Source organism: Bufo bufo, chromosome 2, assembly GCF_905171765.1.
Source record: "Bufo bufo chromosome 2, aBufBuf1.1, whole genome shotgun sequence".
Lineage (NCBI taxonomy): Eukaryota > Metazoa > Chordata > Amphibia > Anura > Bufonidae > Bufo > Bufo bufo.
This window is the reverse complement of record NC_053390.1, coordinates 1,020,457-1,048,278: the sequence shown is the minus strand read 5'-3', so window position 1 is coordinate 1,048,278 and position 27,822 is coordinate 1,020,457. Positions and strand designations below refer to the sequence as shown.

Below are 27,822 nucleotides of genomic sequence, written 5' to 3'. Positions count from 1 at the left end.
GGATCTATACAGTGAATGTTCAGGTGGTCTGGAGGAATATATACAGTGAATGACCAGGTGGTCTGTAGGGATCTATACAGTGAATGTCCAGGTGGTTTGGAGGGATATATACAGTGAATGTCCAGGTGGTATGTAGGGATCTATACAGTGAATGTCCAGGTGGTCTGGAGGAATATATACAGTGAATGTCCAGGTGGTCTGGAGGAATATATACAGTGAATGTCCAGGTGGTTTGGAGGGATATATTCAGTGAATGTCAGGTGGTCCGGTGGACTATATACAAACAGTGTTAGGTGGTCCAGAGGGGTATATACAGTGAATGTACAGGTGGTCCATACGGATGTACACAGTGAATGTCCAGGTGGTCTGGAGCAATATATACAGTGAATGTGGAGGGATATATACAGTGATTGTCCAGGTGGTCTGGAGGGATATACACAGTGAATGTCCAGGTAGTCTGGAGGGATATATACAGTGAATGTCCAGGTGGTCTGGAGGGATATATACAGTGATTGTCCAGGTGGTCTGAGGGGATATATACAGTGAATGTCTATGTGGTCTGGAGGGATATATACAGTGAATGTCCAGGTGGTCTGGAGGGATATATACAGTGAATGTCCAGGTGGTTTGGAGGGATATATTCAGTGAATGTCCAGGTGGTCTGGAGGGATATATACAGTGAATGTCCAGGTGGTCTGGAGGGATATATACAGTGATTGTCCAGGTGGTCTGGAGGGATATATACAGTGAATGTCCAGGTGGTCTGGAGGGATATATACAGTGAATGTCCAGGTGGTCTGGAGGGATATATACAGTGAATGACCAGGTGGTCTGGAGGGCTATATACAGTGAATGTCCAGGTGGTTTGGAGGGCTATATACAGTGAATGTCCAGGTGGTCTGGAGGGATATATTCAGTGAATGTCCAGGTGGTCTGGAGGGATATATTCAGTGAATGTCCAGGTGGTCTGGAGGGATATATACAGTGAATGTCCAGGTGGTTTGGAGGGATATATACAGTGAATGTCCAGGTGGTCTGGAGGGATATATACAGTGAATGACCAGGTGGTCTGGAGGGCTATATACAGTGAATGTCCAGGTGGTTTGGAGGGCTATATACAGTGAATGTCTATGTGGTCTGGAGGGATATATACAGTGAATGTCCAGGTGGTTTGGAGGGATATATTCAGTGAATGTCAGGTGGTCTGGAGGGATATATACAGTCAGTCAGGTGAAGTGAACGTCACTGTATATATACAGTGAATATTTGGGGATTTCTTATTTCATAACCGGAGAGAGCGGTGGTTGGCGCTGGAGTCCGGTTTTTGCTTCCATTTGTGTTTTCTCTCTCACAGGGCATGTGCTTCCTTCACCGCAGCATCATCGCATGTCATGGGAACCTGAAGTCCTCTAACTGTGTGGTGGACAGCCGCTTCGTGTTGAAGATCACGGACTATGGTCTCGCCAGCTTCCGCTCCACCTGTGATGCTGAGGATGTCTATGCCTTGTATGCCAGTGGGTGTGAATGTCCCCTTATGTCTTCTAGTATAACCTCGCACCAAGGGTGAACTAAATGCTTATACCCGTTTAGGATTCATTCCAAATTTCTCAAAAGCCAAAATTTTTGTCATTCATTTTGGACAACTTAGAGAGAGTGAGAGATAGCAAATATAGCAGAAGCAGAGGAGCCCTTCTGGAACGAGCAATTCCACCTCACTGTTTTGAGGTTCGTTTCATATTGGGCTCTAATTTGGGGAATCTGACACAAAGCAGACCTCGTCAGGTTCGTTCATCTCTATTACACATCATCTCTGTCTCTTCACTCGGGATAGATTGTGTGTCCCTCCATCTGCGCAGATCAGCCATAACATTAAAACCACTAATATTGTGTAGATGTCGCTGGTGTTGCCAAACCCCATGAAGGCCTGGACTCCTCAAGCCCTCGGAGGTGTCCTGCAGTATCCGATACGTTAATTGCTCTGTGCGGCCTCCATGGATCCCACAAATGAGATCCAAGAACCTGGACTCGAGTCTCTTTGTCACGTTCTTCATTCCTGGAAGCTTTTGCTGTGTGGCTTGGCATTATCTTGCCATAGTGGGCACCATTGACATGAAGGCGGTACTTACCTGTACAGTTTATAGGTAGGTGACATGTCACATCCATTTGATGACAGGAGCCATGGTTTCTAGAGAGCATCGCCTCTGCCAGCGTTTCTTCTTCTCTAATAGATTGTGAGCGCCGCAGGTTCCGGGCCTGGTGCTTCATTTCACTCTTCGATAGGTGCTCCTTCCACCACTCCAGCAGCGCCGCAGGTTCCGGGCCTGGTGCTTCATTTCACTCTTCGATAGGTGCTCCTTCCACCACTCCAGCAGCGCCGCAGGTTCCGGGCCTGGTGCTTCATTTCACTCTTCGATAGGTGCTCCTTCCACCACTCCAGCAGCGCCGCAGGTTCCGGGCCTGGTGCTTCATTTCACTCTTCGATAGGTGCTCCTTCCACCACTCCAGCAGCGCCGCAGGTTCCGGGCCTGGTGCTTCATTTCACTCTTCGATAGGTGCTCCTTCCACCACTCCAGCAGAGTAGACGTTTTTAATGCCCCCATAACTGTTTTACTGCTCCACTTCAACCTGCTTCGTCAGGGGTGCATGTCCCGCCTTTATAGGATGATATTATTCCTCCCATCATTTACATAAACTCTTGCACACCATTACAATACAGGCTTAATAATAGAACGTAGACCTTCCAATAATACTTTGCATCTCTCCGCTAAAACTATCCATCTCCATGGTTTCTCTCACAAAGCGCTCTTACGCTTCATGATCACATGGCACAATTGGGCCAACTAAAACCTACATTCCCATTCATATCCCTTTCTTTACACCTCCCCCCGATCACGTTAGAATCAACCAACCGGCGCGCGCTCTGCGACCGTCGATTTGTAGACTGACTCCTAATACACATTCAGATTCATTGCCCACATGATCGGCAACACTCCTCGTTATACCAGGCAAGGTTTCAGAATCCACATTTCGACATGAGGGCTGCCGGGTGCCCAATTTAAAGATCCATCCTACCTCCCGACGATTGATCTTGGCTACGGATCTTCTCCCCGCCATTTGTTCTGCACTCGTTCCACTCCCATACATTTTAATCCATATGGATCTTTATTATGTACTACATTTGTCTATCTTTTCTTGGGTTCCCATTATTTCCTCCCTCTGCGTTCTCTTTATTTTGGGCCTTTTCCTTAGTCCTATTTGCATGTTCATTTTGCAATCGGTTCAAGCTGTTTTCTCTCATAATTAGTATAATTCCCTCGATGTGGGTAATCTCTTCTACTTTCTCCATTGCCCAGAGCATCACACTGCCTCTGCCAGCGTTTCTTCTTCCCTGTAATGGGCAGTAGGTGTGGACCCACTGTGCCAACTTACCAGTTTGACTTTGGGCTAAACCTACGGGCGTTGTCCTGGCAGTTCCCACCTGGTTTTAACCCTTTAACCCCTGTACAAGAATCTGGACTCTGCTGCAGGGAACCAACCAGGCCGCTACCTCCTGGTCATCCTGGTGGAGTTGGCTGCTGACCCATGGGGGTCAGAGACACCAATGCAAAGGACCAGGAATCAGACAAAAGATGTAATCTGAATACAGTCCAAGGTGACTGTGCGTATACCAGCTGACAATTCCAAGTTCAGGGCAGGTACCTGCGTAATCCAGATAGCAATTCCAAGTTCTGTGCAGGCGGCAAGGAGCAGAATTGACTGTCAGGCAAGATACGGTACACAGGTAGTCAGACAGGAGATGACACCTTCACTCATTACAAGAGACTAGAGAACCTCAAAGCTCAGGCAAAGCCAGGGGACAAGGAGCCCAGCTAAACGGGGAGCCTGATCAGAAATGGAATCAGAAGCAATAACTCTTGCAGTGCTGAAGAGAAGTTCATCAAGCACCAGTCTTAATTCACACAGGGAGAGTGGAAACTGTCCCACCTGAGGTATGGTATGACGCCAGTTGGGTTCTGGTAAATCATTGTTTCTATTTTATTGTTCTGTATCTTGGTGTTAAATTAATGGTGGAATGAAACTGACTGAAGCCTTCATGGAATGCTGAGCCGGTCTTCTGTAGATATAAGCTTTCACCAAATAAAGTGATTATGGGTGAGGAGGAATTTTGTAAGTTCCGCCACTGTCACGGCCTTTGCTGTGTGCGCCGTGACACTTGTGCCATGCTTGCGGTTGCCAGTGGCAACATGTTGCTAAGGCATGTGGTGGCAGTATCTCGGCTTGTTTGTTGTTACATGTCTGGGCTGTTGTTGGTGTTTGTCCTTGCATGTGTGCAAGACGTTTTCCCTGTGTGTGTGTTGTACCTCCGTGAGGGGGCTGGTTTCCCGGAGGGGTGAACCATAAGTCTGTATGCAGTGCTGCCTGGGGCTGCAGTGCACCTTGCTGTTTCGGGCCTAGGCAGAATCTGGTGTGCTGGATACCTGTGTGTGGTGTTGTTTGTACGGTGTCCTATTTGGTGTGTGGGCACCTGTACTTTTGCACGGGTTCCAGTTGTGGTGGCTGCGGCAGGTAAGTGTGTTTCAGCGTCCTGGCCTAGCTGCTTCCCCATTATACTTGACATTGTACGGTAGGGGGTTTACCGTGACAGCCACAGATTCAGTGCCAATTACTTTATTTTCATAAAAAACTTTCAGCTTCTAATCCATAGCCAATTAGTTCCCTCTGGTAGAGGACCTATTGCAGAGAGTTTATTTAGTAGGTCAGTTGGTTCCTGGATTTCCAGGTTTGTTTATCTTGGGAAGCATGTAAAATGCCCCTGTTCTTGGGGTTTCTGGTATTGTAGGTAGGCCAGTAGCAATATATTCAAGTTCTTGAGGGTACTCCTTTGTTGGGTCTGGTTTCAGATTTGTATGGTAGCAGTTGCCTGTTTGCTTCTCCTGGCACTGTGATGGCTAACCTCCGGCACTACCAGCTGTGGTAAAACTACAACTCCCAAGATGCACACTTGCTTGGCTGTTCTCAGAACTCAGTAGAAATGAATAGAGCATGCTGGGAGTTGTAGTTTCACCATCGCTGGAGTGCCCGAGGTTAGCCATCACTGTAGACCTAGCACCTCATTTGTTTACTGGTTTATGGATGATTTCCTTTTGTTTTGCAAAAACTGTTCATAGCCAAGCTTGAAAGTGACTTCCTGTCCTCCTGCCCATTCTAGCCTTTGACCTATCATCGTTATATTGATGACATCATAATCACCTGGTCTGGTCCTGAATTAAAACTAAAAACATTCCAAAAACGCTTCAGGGTCATTCCACAATTGAAAACTCAGCTACTCCTTTACTGAAATAAACTTTTTGGAGATATAGAACAAAAAAAACAACAACACCTTACCAGAAACCAGCTGCCGGCAAAACATACCCCAGATGGGACAGTTTCCACCCCAAACACATAGAAAACGCCATTATCTACAGTCAAGCTATCAGAGACAACCACATATGTTCGCACCCTACAGACGGGTGAACTCCATGGAAGCTTGATGACTCATGTTATATCATGTGGACGGCCGGGTGTGTGTGCATCACTTACCTGAGGAAGAGATGGCACCAGGTGCACTATGGGAAGAAGGCGACCTGGTCTGAGGAATCACATTACATCATGTGGACGGCCATGTGTGTGTGCATCACTTACCTGAGGAAGAGATGGCACCAGGTACACTATGGGAAGAAGGCGGCCTGGTCTGAGGAATCACATTACATCATGTGGATGGCCAGGTGTGTGTGTCACTTACCTGAGGAAGAGATGGCACCAGGTGCACTATGGGAAGAAGGCGACCTGGTCTGAGGAATCACATTACATCATGTGGACGGCCAGGTGTGTGTGTCACTTACCTGAGGAAGAGATGGCACCAGGTGCACTATGGACAGAAGGCGACTTGGTCTGAGGAATCACATTACATCATGTGGATGGCCGGGTGTGTGTGTGACTTACCTGGAGAAGAGATGGCACCAGGTACACTATGGGAAGAAGGCGACCTGGTCTGAGGAATCACATTACATCATGTGGACGGCCGTGTGTGTGTGCATCACTTACCTGAGGAAGAGATGGCACCAGGTGCACTATGGGAAGAAGGCGACCTGGTCTGAGGAATCACATTACATCATGTGGATGGCCAGGTGTGTGTGTGCATCACTTACCTGAGGAAGAGATGGCACCAGGTGCACTATGGGAAGAAGGCGGCCTGGTCTGAGGAATCACATTACATCATGTGGACGGCCATGTGTGTGTGCATCACTTACCTGAGGAAGAGAAGGCACCAGGTGCACTATGGGAAGAAGGCGGCCTGGTCTGAGGAATCACATTACATCATGTGGACGGCCATGTGTGTGTGCATCACTTACCTGAGGAAGAGATGGCACCAGGTACACTATGGGAAGAAGGCGGCCTGGTCTGAGGAATCACATTACATCATGTGGATGGCCAGGTGTGTGTGTGCATCACTTACCTGCGGAATCGATGGCACCAGGTGCACTATGGGAAGAAGGCGACCTGGTCTGAGGAATCACATTACATCATGTGGACGGCCATGTGTGTGTGCATCACTTACCTGAGGAAGAGATGGCACCAGGTGCACTATGGACAGAAGGCGACCTGGTCTGAGGAATCACATTACATCATGTGGATGGCCGGGTGTGTGTGCGTCACTTACCTGGGGAAGAGGGCGGCCTGGACTGAGGAATCACATTACATCATGTGGATGGCCGGGTGTGTGTGTGACTTACCTGGAGAAGAGATGGCACCAGGTGCACTATGGGAAGAAGGCGACCTGGTCTGAGGAATCACATTACATCATGTGGATGGCCGTGTGTGTGTGCATCACTTACCTGAGGAAAAGATGGCACCAGGTGCACTATGGGAAGAAGGCGACCTGGTCTGAGGAATCACATTACATCATGTGGATGGCCAGGTGTGTGTGTGCATCACTTACCTGAGGAAGAGATGGCACCAGGTGCACTATGGACAGAAGGCGACCTGGTCTGAGGAATCACATTACATCATGTGGATGGCCGGGTGTGTGTGTGACTTACCTGGAGAAGAGATGGCACCAGGTACACTATGGGAAGAAGGCGACCTGGTCTGAGGAATCACATTACATCATGTGGACGGCCGTGTGTGTGTGCATCACTTACCTGAGGAAGAGATGGCACCAGGTGCACTATGGGAAGAAGGCGACCTGGTCTGAGGAATCACATTACATCATGTGGACGGCCGTGTGTGTGTGCATCACTTACCTGAGGAAGAGATGGCACCAGGTACACTATGGGAAGAAGGCGGCCTGGTCTGAGGAATCACATTACATCATGTGGATGGCCGGGTGTGTGTGTGTCACTTACCTGAGGAAGAGATGGCACCGTTTGCACTATGGGAAGAAGACAGCCTGGTCTGAGGAATCACATTACATCATGTGGACGGCCTGGTGTGTGTGCGTCACTTACCTGGGGAAGAGATGGCACCAGGTGCACTATGGGAAGAAGGCGACCTGGTCTGAGGAATCACATTACATAATGTGGACGGCCGGGTGTGTGTGTGTCACTTACCTGGAGAAGAGATGGCACCAGGTGCACTATGGGAAGAAGGCGGCCTGGTCTGAGGAATAACATTACATCATGTGGATGGCCAGGTGTGTGTGTGCATCACTTACCTGAGGAAGAGATGGCACCAGGTGCACTATGGACAGAAGGCGACCTGGTCTGAGGAATCACATTACATCATGTGGATGGCCGGGTGTGTGTGTGACTTACCTGGAGAAGAGATGGCACCAGGTACACTATGGGAAGAAGGCGACCTGGTCTGAGGAATCACATTACATCATGTGGACGGCCGTGTGTGTGTGCATCACTTACCTGAGGAAGAGATGGCACCAGGTGCACTATGGGAAGAAGGCGACCTGGTCTGAGGAATCACATTACATCATGTGGACGGCCGTGTGTGTGTGCATCACTTACCTGAGGAAGAGATGGCACCAGGTGCACTATGGGAAGAAGGCGACCTGGTCTGAGGAATCACATTACATCATGTGGATGGCCGGGTGTGTGTGTGTCACTTACCTGAGGAAGAGATGGCACCGTTTGCACTATGGGAAGAAGACAGCCTGGTCTGAGGAATCACATTACATCATGTGGACGGCCTGGTGTGTGTGCGTCACTTACCTGGGGAAGAGATGGCACCAGGTGCACTATGGGAAGAAGGCGACCTGGTCTGAGGAATCACATTACATAATGTGGACGGCCGGGTGTGTGTGTGTCACTTACCTGGAGAAGAGATGGCACCAGGTGCACTATGGGAAGAAGGCGGCCTGGTCTGAGGAATAACATTACATCATGTGGATGGCCAGGTGTGTGTGTGCATCACTTACCTGAGGAAGAGATGGCACCAGGTGCACTATGGACAGAAGGCGACCTGGTCTGAGGAATCACATTACATCATGTGGATGGCCGGGTGTGTGTGTGACTTACCTGGAGAAGAGATGGCACCAGGTACACTATGGGAAGAAGGCGACCTGGTCTGAGGAATCACATTACATCATGTGGACGGCCGTGTGTGTGTGCATCACTTACCTGAGGAAGAGATGGCACCAGGTGCACTATGGGAAGAAGGCGACCTGGTCTGAGGAATCACATTACATCATGTGGACGGCCGTGTGTGTGTGCATCACTTACCTGAGGAAGAGATGGCACCAGGTACACTATGGGAAGAAGGCGGCCTGGTCTGAGGAATCACATTACATCATGTGGATGGCCGGGTGTGTGTGTGTCACTTACCTGAGGAAGAGATGGCACCGTTTGCACTATGGGAAGAAGACAGCCTGGTCTGAGGAATCACATTACATCATGTGGACGGCCTGGTGTGTGTGCGTCACTTACCTGGGGAAGAGATGGCACCAGGTGCACTATGGGAAGAAGGCGACCTGGTCTGAGGAATCACATTACATAATGTGGACGGCCGGGTGTGTGTGTGTCACTTACCTGGAGAAGAGATGGCACCAGGTGCACTATGGGAAGAAGGCGACCTGGTCTGAGGAATCACATTACATCATGTAAATGGCCGGGTGTGTGTGCATCACTTACCTGAGGAAGAGATGGCACCAGGTGCACTATGGGAAGAAGGCGACCTGGTCTGAGGAATCACATTACATCATGTGGATGGCCGGGTGTGTGTGTGTCACTTACATGGGGAAGAGATGGCACCAGGTGCACTATGGGAAGAAGGCGGCCTGGTCTGAGGAATCACATTACATCATGTGGACGGCCATGTGTGTGCATCACTTACCTGGGGAAGAGATGGCACCAGGTACACTATGGGAAGAAGGCGGCCTGGTCTGAGGAATCACATTACATCATGTGGACAGCCGTGTGTGTGTGTCACTTACCTGGGGAAGAGATGGCACCAGGTGCACTATGGGAAGAAGGCGGCCTGGTCTGAGGAATCAAATTACATCATGTGGACGGCCGGGTGTGTGTGTGCATCACTTACCTGAGGAAGAGATGGCACCAGGTGCACTATGGGAAGAAGGCAACCTGATCTGAGGAATCACATTACATCATGTGGATGGCCGGGTGTGTGTGTGTCACTTACCTGGGGAAGAGATGGCACCAGGTGCACTATGGGAAGAAGGCGGCCTGGTCTGAGGAATCACATTACATCATGTGGATGGCCGGGTGTGTGTGTGTCACTTACCTGGGGAAGAGATGGCACCAGGTGCACTATGGGAAGAAGGCGACCTGGTCTGAGGAATCACATTACATCATGTGGATGGCCAGGTGTGTGTGTGTGACTTACCTGGGGAAGAGATGGCACCAGGTGCACTATGGGAAGAAGGCGGCCTGGTCTGAGGAATCACATTACATCATGTGGATGGCCGGGTGTGTGTGCATCACTTACCTGGGGAAGAGATGGCACCAGGTGCACTATGGGAAGAAGGCGGCCTGGTCTGAGGGATCACATTACATCATATGGATGGCCAGGTGTGTGTGCGTCACTTACCCGAGGAAGAGATGGCACCAGGTGCACTATGGGAAAAGGCGACCTGGTCTGAGGAATCACATTACATCATGTGGACAGCCGTGTGTGTGTGTCACTTACCTGGGGAAGAGATGGCACCAGGTGCACTATGGGAAGAAGACGGTCTGGTCTGAGGAATCACATTACATCATGTGGACAGCCGTGTGTGTGTGTGTCACTTACCTGGGGAACACATGGCACCAGGTGCACTATGGGAAGATGGTGGCCTGGTCTGAGAGATCACATTACATCATGTGGACGGCCGGGTGTGTGTGTCACTTACCTGAGGAAGAGATGGTACCAGGTGGACTATGGAAAGATGGTGGCCTGGTCTGAGGAATCACATTACATCATGTGGACGGCCGGGTGTGTGTGTCACTTACCTGAGGATGAGATGGCACCAGGTGCACTATGGGAAGAAGGCGGCCTGGTCTGAGGAATCACATTACATCATGTGGACGGCCGGGTGTGTGTGTCACTTACCTGAGGATGAGATGGCACCAGGTGCACTATGGGAAGAAGGCGACCTGGTCTGAGGAATCACATTACATCATGTGGACGGCCGTGTGTGTGTGCATCACTTACCTGAGGAAGAGATGGCACCAGGTACACTATGGGAAGAAGGCGGCCTGGTCTGAGGAATCACATTACATCATGTGGATGGCCGGGTGTGTGTGTGTCACTTACCTGAGGAAGAGATGGCACCGTTTGCACTATGGGAAGGAGAAGACAGCCTGGTCTGAGGAATCACATTACATCATGTGGACGGCCTGGTGTGTGTGCGTCTCTTACCTGGGGAAGAGATGGCACCAGGTGCACTATGGGAAGAAGGCGGCCTGGTCTGAGGAATCACATTACATAATGTGGACGGCCGGGTGTGTGTGTGTCACTTACCTGGAGAAGAGATGGCACCAGGTGCACTATGGGAAGAAGGCGACCTGGTCTGAGGAATCACATTACATCATGTGGATGGCCGGGTGTGTGTGTGTCACTTACATGGGGAAGAGATGGCACCAGGTGCACTATGGGAAGAAGGCGACCTGGTCTGAGGAATCACATTACATCATGTGGATGGCCGGGTGTGTGTGTGTCACTTACCTGGGGAAGAGATGGCACCAGGTGCACTATGGGAAGAAGGCGGCCTGGTCTGAGGAATCACATTACATCATGTGGACGGCCGGGTGTGTGTGTGCATCACTTACCTGAGGAAGAGATGGCACCAGGTTCACTATGGGAAGAAGGCGACCTGATCTGAGGAATCACATTACATCATGTGGATGGCCGGGTGTGTGTGTGTCACTTACCTGGGGAAGAGATGGCACCAGGTGCACTATGGGAAGAAGGCGGCCTGGTCTGAGGAATCACATTACATCATGTGGATGGCCGGGTGTGTGTGTGTCACTTACCTGGGGAAGAGATGGCACCAGGTGCACTATGGGAAGAAGGCGACCTGGTCTGAGGAATCACATTACATCATGTGGATGGCCGGGTGTGTGTGTGTGACTTACCTGGGGAAGAGATGGCACCAGGTGCACTATGGGAAGAAGGCGGCCTGGTCTGAGGAATCACATTACATCATGTGGACGGCTGGGTGTGTGTGTGTCACTTACCCGAGGAAAAGATGGCACCAGGTGCACTATGGGAAGAAGGCGACCTGGTCTGAGGAATCACATTACATCATGTGGACAGCCGTGTGTGTGTGCATCACTTACCTGAGGAAGAGATGGCACCAGGTGTACTATGGGAAGAAGGCGACCTGGTCTGAGGAATCACATTACATCATGTGGATGGCCGGGGGTGTGTGTGCATCACTTACCTGGGGAAGAGATGGCACCAGGTGCACTATGGAAAGAAGGCGACCTGGTCTGAGGAATCACATTACATCATGTGGATGGCCGGGTGTGTCACTTACCTGAGGAAGAGATGGCACCAGGTGCACTATGGGAAGAAGGCGACCTGGTCTGAGGAATCACATTACATCATGTGGACGGCCTGGTGTGTGTGTGTGTCACTTACCTGGGGAAGAGATGGCACCAGGTGCACTATGGAAAGAAGGCGACCTGGTCTGAGGAATCACATTACATCATGTGGATGGCCGGGTGTGTCACTTACCTGAGGAAGAGATGGCACCAGGTGCACTATGGGAAGAAGGCGACCTGGTCTGAGGAATCACATTACATCATGTGGACGGCCGGGTGTGTGTGTGTCACTGACCTGGGGAAGAGATGGCACCAGGTGCACTATGGGAAGAAGGCGGCCTGGTCTGAGGAATCACATTACATCATGTGGACAGCCGGGTGTGTGTGTCACTTACATGGGGAAGAGATGGCACCAGGTGCACTATGGGAAGAAGGCGACCTGGTCTGAGGAATCACATTACATCATGTGGACAGCCGGGTGTGTGTGTGTCACTTACCTGGGGAAGAGATGGCACCAGGTGCACTATGCGAAGAAGGCGGCCTGGTCTGAGGAATCACATTACATCATGTGGACGGCCGGGGGTGTGTGTGTGTCACTTACCTGGGGAAGAGATGGCACCAGGTGCACTATGGGAAGAAGGCGGCCTGGTCTGAGGAATCACATTACATCATGTGGACGGCCGGGTGTTTGTGTCACTTACCTGGGGAAGAGATGGCACCAGGTGCACTATGGGAAGAAGGCGACCTGGTCTGAGGAATCACATTACATCATTTGGACAGCCGTGTGTGTGTGTCACTTACCTGGGGAACACATGGCACCAGGTGCACTATGGGAAGATGGTGGCCTGGTCTGAGGAATCACATTACATCATGTGGACGGCCAGGTGTGTGTGTGTCACTTACCTGGGGAACACATGGCACCAGGTGCACTATGGGAAGATGGTGGCCTGGTCTGAGAGATCACATTACATCATGTGGACGGCCGGGTGTGTGTGTGTCACTTACCTGGGGAAGAGATGGCACCAGGTGCACTATGCGAAGAAGGCGGCCTGGTCTGAGGAATCACATTACATCATGTGGACGGCCGGGTGTGTGTGTGTCACTTACCTGGGGAAGAGATGGCACCAGGTGCACTATGCGAAGAAGGCGGCCTGGTCTGAGGAATCACATTACATCATGTGGACGGCCGGGTGTGTGAGCATCACTTACCTGAGGAAGAGATGGCACCAGGTGCACTATGGGAAGAAGGCGACCTGGTCTGAGGAATCACATTATATCATGTGGATGGCCGGGTGTGTGTGTGTCACTTACCTGAGGAAGAGATGGCACCAGGTGCACTATGGGAAGAAGGCGACCTGGTCTGAGGAATCACATTACATCATGTGGACGGCCGTGTGTGTGTCACTTACCTGGGGAAGAGATGGCACCAGGTGCACTATGGGAAGAAGGCGGCCTGGTCTGAGGAATCACATTACATCTTGTGGACGGCCGGGTGTGTGTGTGCATCACTTACCCGAGGAAGAGATGGCACCAGGTGCACTATGGGAAGATGGTGGCCTGGTCTGAGGAATCACATTACATCATGTGGATGGCCGGGTGTGTGTGCATCACTTACCCGAGGAAGAGATGGCACCAGGTGCACTATGGGAAGAAGGCGACCTGGTCTGAGGAATCACATTACATCATGTGGACAGCCGTGTGTGTGTGTCACTTACCTGGGGAAGAGATGGCACCAGGTGCACTATGGGAAGAAGGCGACCTGGTCTGAGGAATCACATTACATCATGTGGACAGCCGTGTGTGTGTGTCACTTACCTGGGGAAGAGATGGCACCAGGTGCACTATGGGAAGAAGGCGACCTGGTCTGAGGAATCACATTACATCATGTGGACAGCCGTGTGTGTGTGTCACTTACCTGGGGAACACATGGCACCAGGTGCACTATGGGAAGATGGTGGCCTGGTCTGAGAGATCACATTACATCATGTGGACGGCCGGGTGTGTGTGTCACTTACCTGAGGAAGAGATGGTACCAGGTGGACTATGGAAAGATGGTGGCCTGGTCTGAGGAATCACATTACATCATGTGGACGGCCGGGTGTGTGTGTCACTTACCTGAGGATGAGATGGCACCAGGTGCACTATGGAAAGAAGGCGGCCTGGTCTGAGGAATCACATTACATCATGTGGACGGCCGGGTGTGTGTGTGTCACTTACCTGGGGAAGAGATGGCACCAGGTGCACTATGGGAAGAAGGCGGCCTGGTCTGAGGAATCACATTACATCATGTGGACAGCCGGGTGTGTGTGTGTCACTTACCTGGGGAAGAGATGGCACCAGGTGCACTATGGGAAGAAGGCGGCCTGGTCTTAGGAATCACATTACATCATGTGGACGGCCGGGTGTGTGTGTGTCACTTACCTGGGGAAGAGATGGCACCAGGTGCACTATGGGAAGAAGGCGGCCTGGTCTGAGGAATCACATTACATCATGTGGACAGCCGGATGTGTGTGTCACTTAAATGAGGAAGAGATGGCACCAGGTGCACTATGGGAAGAAAGCTGCCTGGTCTGATGTTATAGGTGCACACGATGTAATGCGATTCCTCAGGCCGCCTTCTTCCCATAGTGCACCTGGTGCCATCTGTTCTCCAGGTAAGTGATGCGCACACACCCGATCATCCACATGATGTAATGTGATTCCTCAGACCATGCCGCCTTCTTTCCAGAGTGCACCTGGTGCCATCTGTTCTCCAGGTAAGTGATGCGCACACACCCGGCCGTCCACATGATATAATTTGATTCCTCAGACCAGGCCGTCTTCTTCCCATAGTGCACCTAGTGCCATCTGTTCTCCAGGTAAGTGACACACACACACCAGGCTGTTCACATGATGTAATGTGATTCCTCAGACCAGGCCGCCTTCTTCCCATAGTGCACCTAGTGCCATCTGTTCTCCAGGTAAGTGACACACACACACCCGGCCGTCCGTCCACATGATGTAATGTGATTCCTCAGACCAGGTGTCTTCTTCCCATAGTGCACCTGGTGCCATCTCTTCCTCAGGTAAGTGATGCACACACACCAGGCTGTTCACATGATGTAATGTGATTCATAAGACCAGGCCGCCCAGACGCATCCCCTCCCACTGTGACAGATGTCATTGTCCCCAGACGGTCAATGTTATTCACAGCTGTATATACCCCCCCTCCCCCCCGACAAGTGTGTTTGTCGCCAGGAACTATTATCTTCACCTTTTCAATGTGTTTATGGTATGGCTGATCAGTCAGTGTAATCTATCGGCATCACAGGGTACTCATGAGTAGGAGACCAGGATGTCCTAAACAATGTAGCAGAGATGATGAGAAGGAGGAGACTTGGTAATAATGTAGCAGAGATGATGATAAGGCGGAGACTTGGTAACAATGTAGCAGAGATGATGATGGGGCGGAGACTTGGTAATAATGTAGCAGAGATGATGAGAAGGCGCTGACTTGGTAACAATGTAGCAGAGATGATGAGAAGGCGGAGACTTGGTAACAATGTAGCAGAGATTATGATAAGGCGGAGACTTGGTAACAATGTAGCAGAGATTATGATAAGGCGGAGACTTGGTAACAATGTAGCAGAGATTATGATAAGGTGGAGACTTGGTAACAATGTAGCAGAGATGATGATAAGGCGGAGACTTGGTAACAATGTAGCAGAGATGATGATAAGGCGGAGACTTGGTAACAATGTAGCAGAGATGATGATAAGGCGGAGACTTGGTAACAATGTAGCAGAGATGAAGATAAGGCGGAGACTTGGTAATAATGTAGCAGAGATGATGATAAGGCAGAGACTTGGTAACAATGTAGCAGAGATGATGATAAGGCGGAGACTTGGTAACAATGTAGCAGAGATGATGATAAGGCGGAGACTTGGTAACAATGTAGCAGAGATGATGATAAGGCGGAGACTTGGTAACAATGTAGCAGAGAAGATAAGGCGGAGACTTGGTAACAATGTAGCAGAGATGATGATAAGGCGGAGACTTGGTAACAATGTAGCAGAGATGATGATAAGGCGGAGACTTGGTAATAATGTAGCAGAGATGATGAGAAGGCGGAGACTTGGTAACAATGTAGCAGAGATGATGAGAAGGAGGAGACTTGGTAACAATGTAGCAGAGATGATGAGAAGGCGGAGACTTGGTAACAATGTAGCAGGGATGATGAGAAGGCGGAGACTTGGTAACAATGTAGCAGAGATGATGATAAGGCAGAGACTTGGTAATAATGTAGCAGAGATGATGAGAAGGCGGAGACTTGGAAACAATGTAGCAGAGATGATGAGAAGGCGGAGACTTGGTAATACTGTAGCAGAGATGATGAGAAGGCGGAGACTTGGTAACAATGTAGCAGAGATGAGAAGGCGGAGACTTGGTAACAATGTAGCAGAGATGAGAAGGCGGAGACTTGGTAATACTGTAGCAGAGATGATGAGAAGGCGGAGACTTGGTAATACTGTAGCAGAGATGATGAGAAGGCGGAGACTTGGAAACAATGTAGCAGAGATTAAACACTGGTTTGCACTGAATAGAAGGGTAGTCCTGTTTAATGCTCTTCACTGAGGATGTAAATGATATACAGCACATTGTAAGGTCTCTGTGCACCTGACACCTGTTCTCTTTGTTCTATACAGAGAAGCTTTGGACGGCTCCTGAGCTGTTACGTATGGGGAGACCCCCGCCTCAAGGCACTCAGAAAGGTGATGTCTACAGTTTTGGGATCATACTGCAGGAAATCGCACTGAGAAATGGGGCATTTTACATCCAGGGCATGGACCTCAGTCCAAAGGGTAATATCATGTCACCTCTCATGTTCAGGGCTTGTAACTGGGGGATGCTAGAGGTCAAGGGGCCTCAAATTGTAGTATGTGTTTCAGGAGACCAGGTGAGGTCACCCTCCCACATTCTACCTGTATTTAGGTCTGCACATTACTTCCTTTCAGAGATTGTTCAGAAGGTCAGAAATGGACAGCGACCATATTTCCGGCCAACAGTGGACATCAGCTGTCACAGTGAAGAGCTTGGCATCCTGATGGAGAAGTGCTGGGCGGAGGACCCATTGGAGAGACCTGAATTCAACCAGATTAAGATGTACATCTGCAAGTTCAACAAGTAAGCCCTTGTGGAACGCTGGTGGGGTGGTCTTCTCTACTCCCGGCAGTGGGCTTTTCTGCTTCATGTCTTTCATGTGTTACAGGGAGGGCACAAGCAGCATTCTGGATAATTTACTGTCTCGCATGGAGCAATATGCAAACAATCTGGAGAAATTAGTAGAGGAGAGGACACAAGCGTACCTGGAGGAGAAGCGCAAGGCAGAAAATCTGCTCTATCAGATCCTGCCGCAGTGAGTACATCAGACCTGGGCCCCAATACAAAATCCGGACAAGGCACCTTGTTAGGTGCATTTATAGCAAATCTTATGTGTAGTGGAAGCTTTGGCTCCCCTCAGGAACCAGGGCCTGCAACCAGTGCATCATCTACGCTAGCCCACTGGTCACACTGCAACCAGTGCATCATCTACACTAGCCCACTGGTCACACTGCAACCAGTGCATCATCTACACTAGCCCACTGATCACACTGCAACCAGTGCATCATCTACGCTAGCCCACTGATCACACTGCAACCAGTGCATCATCTACACTAGCCCACTGGTCACACTGCAACCAGTGCATCATCTACGCTAGCCCACTGATCACACTGCAACCAGTGCATCATCTACGCTAGCCCACTGATCACACTGCAACCAGTGCATCATCTACGCTAGCCCACTGATCACACTGCAACCAGTGCATCATCTACACTAGCCCACTGATCACACTGCAACCAGTGCATCATCTACACTAGCCCACTGATCACACAGCAACCAGTGCATCATCTACACTAGCCCACTGATCACACTGCAACCAGTGCATCATCTACGCTAGCCCACTGGTCACACTGCAACCAGTGCATCCTCTACACTAGCCCACTGATCACACTGCAACCAGTGCATCATCTGCGCTAGCCCACTGATCACACTGAAACCAGTGCATCATCTACACTAGCCCACTGGTCACACTGCAACCAGTGCATCATCATCGCTTGCCCACTGATCACACTGCAACCAGTGCATCATCTACGCTAGCCCACTGATCACACTGCAACCAGTGCATCATCTACACTAGCCCACTGATCACACTGCAACCAGTGCTTCATCTACGCTAGCCCACTGATCACACTGCAACCAGTGCATCAACTACACTAGCCCACTGATCACACTGAAACCAGTGCATCCTCTACACTAGCCCACTGATCACACTGCAACCAGTGCATCATCTACGCTAGCCCACTGATCACACTGCAACCAGTGCATCATCTACACAAGCCCACTGATCACACTGCAACCAGTGCTTCATCTACGCTAGCCCACTGATCACACTGCAACCAGTGCATCATCTACGCTAGCCCACTGATCACACTGCAACCAGTGCATCATCTACATTAGCCCACTGATCACACTGCAACCAGTGCATCATCTACGCTAGCCCACTGGTCACACTGCAACCAGTGCATCCTCTACACTAGCCCACTGGTCACACTGCAACCAGTGCATCATCTGCGCTAGCCCACTGATCACACTGAAACCAGTGCATCATCTACACTAGCCCACTGGTCACACTGCAACCAGTGCATCATCTACGCTAGGCCACTGATCACACTGCAACCAGTGCATCATCTACACTAGCCCACTGATCACACTGCAACCAGTGCATCATCTACACTAGCCCACTGATCACACTGCAACCAGTGCATCATCTACGCTAGCCCACTGGTCACACTGCAACCAGTGCATCCTCTACACTAGCCCACTGATCACACTGCAACCAGTGCATCATCTACGCTAGCCCACTGATCACACTGCAACCAGTGCATCATCTACGCTAGCCCACTGGTCACACTGCAACCAGTGCATCCTCTACACTAGCCCACTGATCACACTGCAACCAGTGCATCATCTACGCTAGCCCACTGATCACACTGCAACCAGTGCATCAACTACGCTAGCCCACTGATCACACAGCAACCAGTGCTTCATCTACGCTAGCCCACTGATCACACTGCAACCAGTGCTTTATCTACGCTAGCCACTGATCACACTGCAACCAGTGCATCATCTGCGCTAGCTTACTGATCACACTGCAACCAGTGCATCATCTGCGCTAGCCCACTGATCACACAGCAACCAGTGCATCATCTACACTAGCCCACTGATCACACTGCAACCAGTGCATCATCTACGCTAGCCCACTGATCACACTGAAACCAGTGCATCATCTACGCTAGCCCACTGATCACACTGCAACCAGTGCTTCATCTACGCTAGCCCACTGATCACACTGCAACCAGTGCTTTATCTACGCTAGCCACTGATCACACTGCAACCAGTGCATCGTCTACGCTAGCCACTGATCACACTGCAACCAGTGCATCATCTGCGCTAGCTTACTGATCACACTGCAACCAGTGCATCATCTGCGCTAGCCCACTGATCACACTGCAACCAGTGCATCATCTACACTAGCCCACTGGTCACACTGCAATCAGTGCATCATCTACACTAGCCCACTGATCACACTGCAACCAGTGCATCCTCTACACTAGCCCACTGATCACACTGCAACCAGTGCTTCATCTACGCTAGCCCACTGATCACACTGCAACCAGTGCATCATCTACGCTAGCCCACTGATCACACTGCAACCAGTGCATCATCTACGCTAGCCCACTGATCACACTGCAACCAGTGCTTCATCTACGCTAGCCCACTGATCACACTGCAACCAGTGCTTTATCTATGCTAGCCACTGATCACACTGCAACCAGTGCATCATCTACGCTAGCCACTGATCACACTGCAACCAGTGCATCATCTGCGCTAGCTTACTGATCACACTGCAACCAGTGCATCATCTGCGCTAGCCCACTGATCACACAGCAACCAGTGCATCATCTACACTAGCCCACTGATCACACTGCAACCAGTGCATCCTCTACACTAGCCCACTGATCACACTGCAACCAGTGCTTTATCTACACTAGCCCACTGATCACACTGCAACCAGTGCTTTATCTACGCTAGCCACTGATCACACTGCAACCAGTGCATCATCTACGCTAGCCACTGATCACACTGCAACCAGTGCATCATCTGCGCTAGCCCACTGATCACACTGCAACCAGTGCTTCATCTACGCTAGCCCACTGGTCACACTGCAACCAGTGCATCATCTACGCTAGCCCACTGATCACACTGCAACCAGTGCATCATCTACACTAGCCCACTGATCACACTGCAACCAGTGCATCATCTGCGCTAGCCCACTGATCACACTGCAACCAGTGCTTTATCAGCGCTAGCCACTGATCACACTGCAACCAGTGCATCATCTACACTAGCCCCCTGATCACACTGCAACCAGTGCATCATCTACACTAGCCCACTGATCACACTGCAACCAGTGCATCATCTACACTAGCCCACTGGTCACACTGCAACCAGTGCATCATCCACGCTAGCCCACTGATCACAGAGCAACCAGTGCTTTATCTACGCTAGCCACTAATCACACTGCAACCAGTGCATCATCTGCGCTAGCCCACTGATCACACTGCAACCAGTGCTTCATCTACGCTAGCCACTGATCACACTGCAACCAGTGCATCATCTACACTAACCCACTGGTCACACTGCAACCAGTGCATCATCTGCGCTAGCCCACTGATCACACAGCAACCAGTGCATCATCTACGCTAGCCCACTGATCACACAGCAACCAGTGCTTCATCTACGCTAGCCCATTGATCACACTGCAACCAGTGCATCATCTACACTAGCCCACTGATCACACTGCAACCAGTGCATCATCTGCGCTAGCCCACTGATCACACTGCAACCAGTGCTTCATCTACGCTAGCCACTGATCACACAGCAACCAGTGCATCATCTACGCTAGCCCACTGATCACACAGCAACCAGTGCATCATCTACACTAGCCCACTGATCACACTGCAACCAGTGCATCATCTGCGCTAGCCCACTGGTCACACTGCAACCAGTGCATGATCTACACTAGCCCACTGATCACACTGCAACCAGGGCATCATCTACACTAGCCCACTGGTCACACTGCAACCAGTGCATCATCTACGCTAGCCCACTGATCACAGAGCAACCAGTGCTTTATCTACGCTAGCCACTAATCACACTGCAACCAGTGCATCATCTGCGCTAGCCCACTGATCACACTGCAACCAGTGCTTCATCTACGCTAGCCACTGATCACACTGCAACCAGTGCATCATCTACACTAACCCACTGGTCACACTGCAACCAGTGCATCATCTGCGCTAGCCCACTGATCACACAGCAACCAGTGCATCATCTACGCTAGCCCACTGATCACACTGAAACTAGTGCATCATCTACGCTAGCCCACTGATCACACAGCAACCAGTGCTTCATCTACGCTAGCCCATTGATCACACTGCAACCAGTGCTTTATCAACGCTAGCCACTGATCACACTGCAACCAGTGCATCATCTGCGCTAGCCACTGATCACACTGCAACCAGTGCATCATCTGCGCTAGCCACTGATCACACTGCAACCAGTGCATCATCTACGCTAGCCCACTGATCACAGAGCAACCAGTGCATCATCTACGCTAGCCACTAATCACACTGCAACCAGTGCATCATCTGCGCTAGCCCACTGATCACACTGCAACCAGTGCTTCATCTACGCTAGCCACTGATCACACTGCAACCAGTGCATCATCTACACTAACCCACTGGTCACACTGCAACCAGTGCATCATCTGCGCTAGCCCACTGATCACACAGCAACCAGTGCATCATCTACGCTAGCCCACTGATCACACTGAAACCAGTGCATCATCTACGCTAGCCCATTGATCACACTGCAACCAGTGCTTTATCAACGCTAGCCACTGATCACACTGCAACCAGTGCATCATCTGCGCTAGCCACTGATCACACAGCAACCAGTGCATCATCTACGCTAGCCCACTTATCACACTGCAACCAGTGCTTCATCTACGCTAGCCCACTGATCACACTGCAACCAGTGCATCATCTACGCTAGCCCACTGATCACACTGCAACCAGTGCATCATCTACGCTAGCCCACTGATCACACTGCAACCAGTGCTTCATCTACGCTAGCCCACTGATCACACTGCAACCAGTGCATCATCTACGCTAGCCCACTGATCACACTGCAACCAGTGCTTCATCTACGCTAGCCCACTGATCACACTGCAACCAGTGCATCATCTACGCTAGCCCACTGATCACACTGCAACCAGTGAATCATCTACGCTAGCCACTGATCACACTGCAAACAGTGCTTCATCTAAAGTAGACCTCTGGTTACACTAAAACACAAAACCCCAAAACTGTGTAACACAATATGGAAAAACGCAACATGTGACCTAACACAGCACAATGTGATACAATGTAAGAATACAGTACTATGTGATAAGCACCCAATATGATACAATGTAACAACACCATGTGGTAACGCACACAATCTTATGACACAATGTACTTTCACATAACACCATTTAACAAAGTAGCACTCAGTGGCACTCAAAATGTATCAAATGCAAGTAAATGAGTCAATTTCACCCATATGATAGGAAAAGCCACTTCCTACCAGAAGCCACCACCGGAGGAACATCTGGATGTGATGCCTGCCGTCAGGTTCTACTCTGGTGGCTGCTTTATATTACAGGCTTCCTGAAAAGAGTGTAACAAAGGTCCGTCACGTCAGGAACGTCTGTCAAACTGCGTAGATTTCCACAATTGCATTTGACTCATTTTGATGGCGTAGAGCAGGGATCGGCTACCCTCGGCACTCCAGCTGGGGTGAAACTACAAGTCCCAGCATGCACACGTGTTTGGCTGTTCTTTTAACTCCCACAGAACTGAGTGAAGCATTGTGGGGTGCCGGAGGTTGTTGATCCCTGGCGTAGAGTTTTCCTGTAGAGCTGCCGGTCCTGCCTGAGATAACAGCACACGTGGTGACACAATATGGAGCCCACACGTAGCAGATCTCTGGTGTTGGCAGACATGGGGCTTCATCTGCAGGACACGTCTTGGGGGTAGATGCGCTCATGAGCCTCTTATCTCTGCAGTTCAGTGGCTGAGCAGCTGAAGAGAGGAGAGACTGTCCAGGCCGAAGCTTTTGACAGCGTCACCATCTATTTCAGTGACATTGTGGGGTTCACCTCAATGTCTGCAGAGAGCACGCCCATGCAGGTAACCCCAACATACATCACGTGACTGTTCTATCTGTACATACATGGAAGTATTTCTTACCAGCCTGCTTGTGTTTCCTCAGGTGGTCACCTTACTGAATGACCTGTACACGTGTTTCGATGCTATAATAGACAACTTCGATGTCTACAAGGTAAGAGACTGGACTGTGGCTGATGGACTCTTCTGAAGGGGATGTGCTCCCCACTTTAAGATGATCATTATTCCTAGGCCCCATCCAAGCTCCTGCCAGCAGTAAAGATACAGACCCCACCCCAATACCCTCAGGTGGCAGTGGTGGTCTTGTCCCAGAGCCCTCACTGTTTCTGTAGGTACAGTTCTCCATTTGGGCCCATATTCATATTGCCCAGCCTTTTCTGTCTGCTTACATAAAGGACTATCTCCACAGGTGGAGACCATCGGTGACGCATACATGGTGGTTTCAGGGTTACCAGTACGGAATGGGAAGTTGCATGCACGAGAAATTGCGCGTATGTCCCTGGCCCTCCTGGACACTGTGAAAACCTTCAAGATCCGGCACAGACCGAACACACAGCTCCATCTGCGAATAGGAATCCATACAGGTATTCAGACATGGTGTGATTTCTAATGATCTGCTCTCTATTGGGCTGATCCACGGAACGTGATTGTGTGCTGCAAGACTGGTGTCTCCAGGAATTCGGACCATTCCATGCCCACGTATGTCCAGTTATCCTCTGCTTGGCGCCATTTTTTGTGTCATCCATCTGGCTCCGGGTTTTCCTGCTGTGAGGGTCATGAACACGCAAAGCTGTCTCTGGAAACGAGAAAACGGATTCAGCGATTAGAATTTAGCAGATTTGCCAGTTGATCTGTTTAACCATTAGGCTTATCTCACATCCAGACTGAACCCAGGCCCGTTCATTTCAATGGCTCTATGCAATGTCTGTCTTTCCCGCTCAGCCATCTTCTATATTCATCCCTTTTTTTTTCCCGAAGGACCGTGTGACGGTATCATCTGTGTCACCGTCTAGTATTCCCTTCTTCCCATGTAATAGCACCGCCAAATAATCCACAGAGCAATAAACCACTATTATCGCTGGTATCGCCAAATAAGTCCATACATTAGCCAAAGCTGAATGCTGGAAAACGTTTACTGGAAGCACCCAGGCATTCAAACATACAATTTCTTTTATCCCCTGCTCCCATGCAAGGGAGACACCCACAAATAACATACATTAGCCCATAACACAAAGGTTACAACCCACATAACATCCTCCCCTCTGCATGTGATATAATTATGGTACACAATGGTTAACATAATTATCCCAGGCAGGACAATACACAATGTCCTCTGTCCTGGAGACAACCGAGGTGTAATTCCATTATCTCTCAGGACAAAGGGAAATCGCCAATACACACGGGGAGACAATAGGACAGACATCACTTACTCAAATATACAATGTCCCACCCTTTACAGTACACATAGACATTTAACACATCCCAAAATGGCAAGAATTAGACCAGGAATTCAAAAGTTAGTAAAAGTCTCTTTGGCCTGGCTGTACTCATGGCTTTTCTGTCCAAAACCGGTTCTACACAGTCTTTTGTCCTGGAGACAATTGAGAAGTGATCCACTTATCTCCCAAGGACAGAGGCAAGACTCCATTAGCCACATGGTAGCAAAAGACAGCAAAATACATGAACTTATATAACTATGCAGCTATTGCACAAAACCGGTGCATTCAACATGGGACCGTAATCACAGGGTAAGAGGCTGGCAAGTAGTCCTCTCCAAGCACTTGTGGCAACCTCAAAAGAGGGGAGTTTGTCACATATCTTCCCTTTGGGGTTAAGACTAAACAGGTATCTGTCCTCCTGTCGGTCAGTACCTAGATTAGTCGGGAAGCCCACCCACAAAGAAACATTAGCAGAGTTGCCCACCCACGGTAAATAGTTAACAGGGTAGCTCACCCACCAGGGACAGTACTGGTCTGTTGGTCTCAGGTGGTGGTGAAACGGTTCCGCATCCTCAGTCTCCCTGGTGCAGCTAGGCAAACCGCTGGGGCTACTTGGGGGACAGCGGCCAGCGGCGTTCTGCACTGATGCCAGCACTTCTGCTGGGGCAAGGGGGGTGCAAGCCAGTCCTGTAACAAGGGGGTCGGTGGAGCAGAGGCTAGCGGCGCTCTGCCCTGATGCCAGCTCTTCTGCTGGGGTGAGGGGGGTGCAAGCCAGCCCTGTAACAAGGGGGGTCGATGGAGCAGAGGCTAGCGGCGCTCTGACCGGGTGCCAGCTCTTCCGCTGGGAAGGGATCAGTGGGTATCACAGGCTCATCCCCTGCCCCCAGAAGTCGGTTGGAGGGATCAGTGGGTATCGCAGGCTCATCCCCTGCCCCCAGAACTCGGTTGGGAAGTAGCTGGGAAGGGCTCGCTTACCTCCCCCTCCTGGTATCCCTGCGGAGATGGCTGGGGATCTGGACCGACCGTCCAGCATCCCTGTAGGACTGGCACAGAGCCCATGGTCTCCTCTGCGCCCGTGTAGAGGGGTTTGGGTTCCCCTTTTCCTGGTATCTCCGGCTGCTGTTGGAAGGTGAGGCCGGTTGCCTCTCCTCCCCAGGACTCTGGTTGCTGTAGGGCAGAGGGACCCAGCATCTCCTCCCCCTGGAACTCAGGTCACCGCTGGGGAGAGAGACCGGTTGTCTCCTCTCCCTGTGATATGCACTGCCGCTGGAGATCTGGGCAGGCGGCCCAGCATCCCTGTAGGGCTGGTAGAGAGACCTCGATCCCATCTCCACCTGCCATCTGTAGGTCCTCCCAGGACAAGTCTATGAGGTTGCTCACCTCTGAGGTCGGTTGGGCAAAAGAGGGTATAATTTCCAGGCAATCCTCTGGGCTGAGGGATGGTGGTTGAGCTAGGTTGAACAGTTGACGGTAGATCTGCTCCAGCTCCCACTCCATGGTAACTAGATGAATCAGGTCTGGTCCAAGGTCGTCCGCTCGGGGAAGGTCCAGCATGGTTTCCCTGATGTCGTGTATGTCCCAGAACCGACATTCTGCGGGGCATCCAAAGTCATCGCCCTCCTTAAAGGCTTCCCACAGCAAGCCCGGACCATCATAATCCTCTCCCTCCGGCAGATAGTGGTTAGTCATCCATGGGTTGCGCTGGGTGGCATACCACTTTAGTGCCCGGTACGCTTTGTCCAGCCACAACTCCCTCTAAATCAGGCTCCACAGTTCCGTCACCCACTCAGCCAAGGGCTGCCTTCCTAGGAAGGGTGACCGCAGGGCCACGAGTACCTGGAACCTCTGTTCCTCACCGGGAAGGCTCTCTCTCCGCCGCCGCTGTACCTCCTCTAAGGCGTCATACCACAGCCCCTTTCGAGTGGCATCTCTCAAGTCCATTATGCCCTCCTCTGATACAGGCCCATCCTGTTGGGCCAAGTACTGCTGCAACCTCCAGAGAAACTCCTCTTCTATGTTGCTGTGGATAGGAACGCGGCCCGGTAGCTAGCTCTGTCCCTTGAGCTCCTTCAAAGCCAGGGTCGCTGCAAGAGTGCCAGCGTTGCCCTCCATGCACCATACACTAGTGCCTTTCTTGAATCCTCTGTGCAGGGAAAAAGAAGGGAAAATCCCGCTGCTTGCCACCAGTTGTGACGGTATCATCCGTGTCACCGTCTAGTATTCCCTTCTTCCCATGTAATAGCACCGCCAAATAATCCACAGAGCAATAAATTGCTATTATCGCTGGTATCGCCAAAAAGGCCATACATGAGCCAAAGCTGAATGCTGGAAAACTTTACTGGAAGCCCACAGGCACTCAAAACATACAATTAATTTTATCCCCTGCTCCCATGCAAGGGAGACACCCACAATAAACATACATTAACCAATAACACAAAGGTTACCACCCACATAACATCCTCCCCTCTGCCTGTGATATAATTATGGTACACAATGGTTAAAGGGTTTCTATCACCCCACAAAACTCATTTTTTTTTTTGGATAGTTAGATTCCTCATAGCGCGATATAGGAGAATATAATGCTCTTACTTACTTTCATGCGGCCGATTCTTTATAAAACGAAGTTTTATAATATGTAAATGAGGGCTCTACCAGCAAGTAGGGCGTCTACTTGCTGGTAGCCGCAGCAGAAAACCGCCCCCTCGCCGTGTTGATTGACAGGGCCAGCCGTGATCTCCTCCTCCGGCCGGCCCTGTCAGTAATTCAAAAATCGCGCGCCTCTGGTCATTCGGCGCAGGCGCTCTGAGATGAGGAGGCTCGTCTCCTCAGCACTCCCTCAGTGCGCCTGCGCCGATGACGTCTTCTCTTTCGATGATGTCATCGGCGCAGGCGCACTGAGGGAGTGCTGAGGAGACGAGCCTCCTCATCTCAGAGCGCCTGCGTCGAATGACCAGAGGCGCGCGATTTTTGAATTACTGACAGGGCCGGCCGGAGGAGGAGATCACGGCTGGCCCTGTCAATCAACACGGCGAGGGGGCG

General features: G+C 50.7%; 1 protein-coding gene across 1 annotated transcript in view; it reads left to right on the top strand.

Moving 5' to 3' along the window:
- NPR2 (natriuretic peptide receptor 2) overlaps window positions 1–27,822 on the top strand; it is a 239,603-nt gene that overhangs the window by 193,619 nt on the left and 18,162 nt on the right. Inside the window, exons 8-14 of the mRNA XM_040420641.1 lie at window positions 1,355–1,514; window positions 16,658–16,813; window positions 16,967–17,135; window positions 17,221–17,367; window positions 23,224–23,347; window positions 23,430–23,498; window positions 23,754–23,928. Coding sequence (XP_040276575.1) covers window positions 1,355–1,514; window positions 16,658–16,813; window positions 16,967–17,135; window positions 17,221–17,367; window positions 23,224–23,347; window positions 23,430–23,498; window positions 23,754–23,928 — 1,000 coding nt within the window. The remainder of the gene's footprint in view (window positions 1–1,354; window positions 1,515–16,657; window positions 16,814–16,966; window positions 17,136–17,220; window positions 17,368–23,223; window positions 23,348–23,429; window positions 23,499–23,753; window positions 23,929–27,822) is intronic.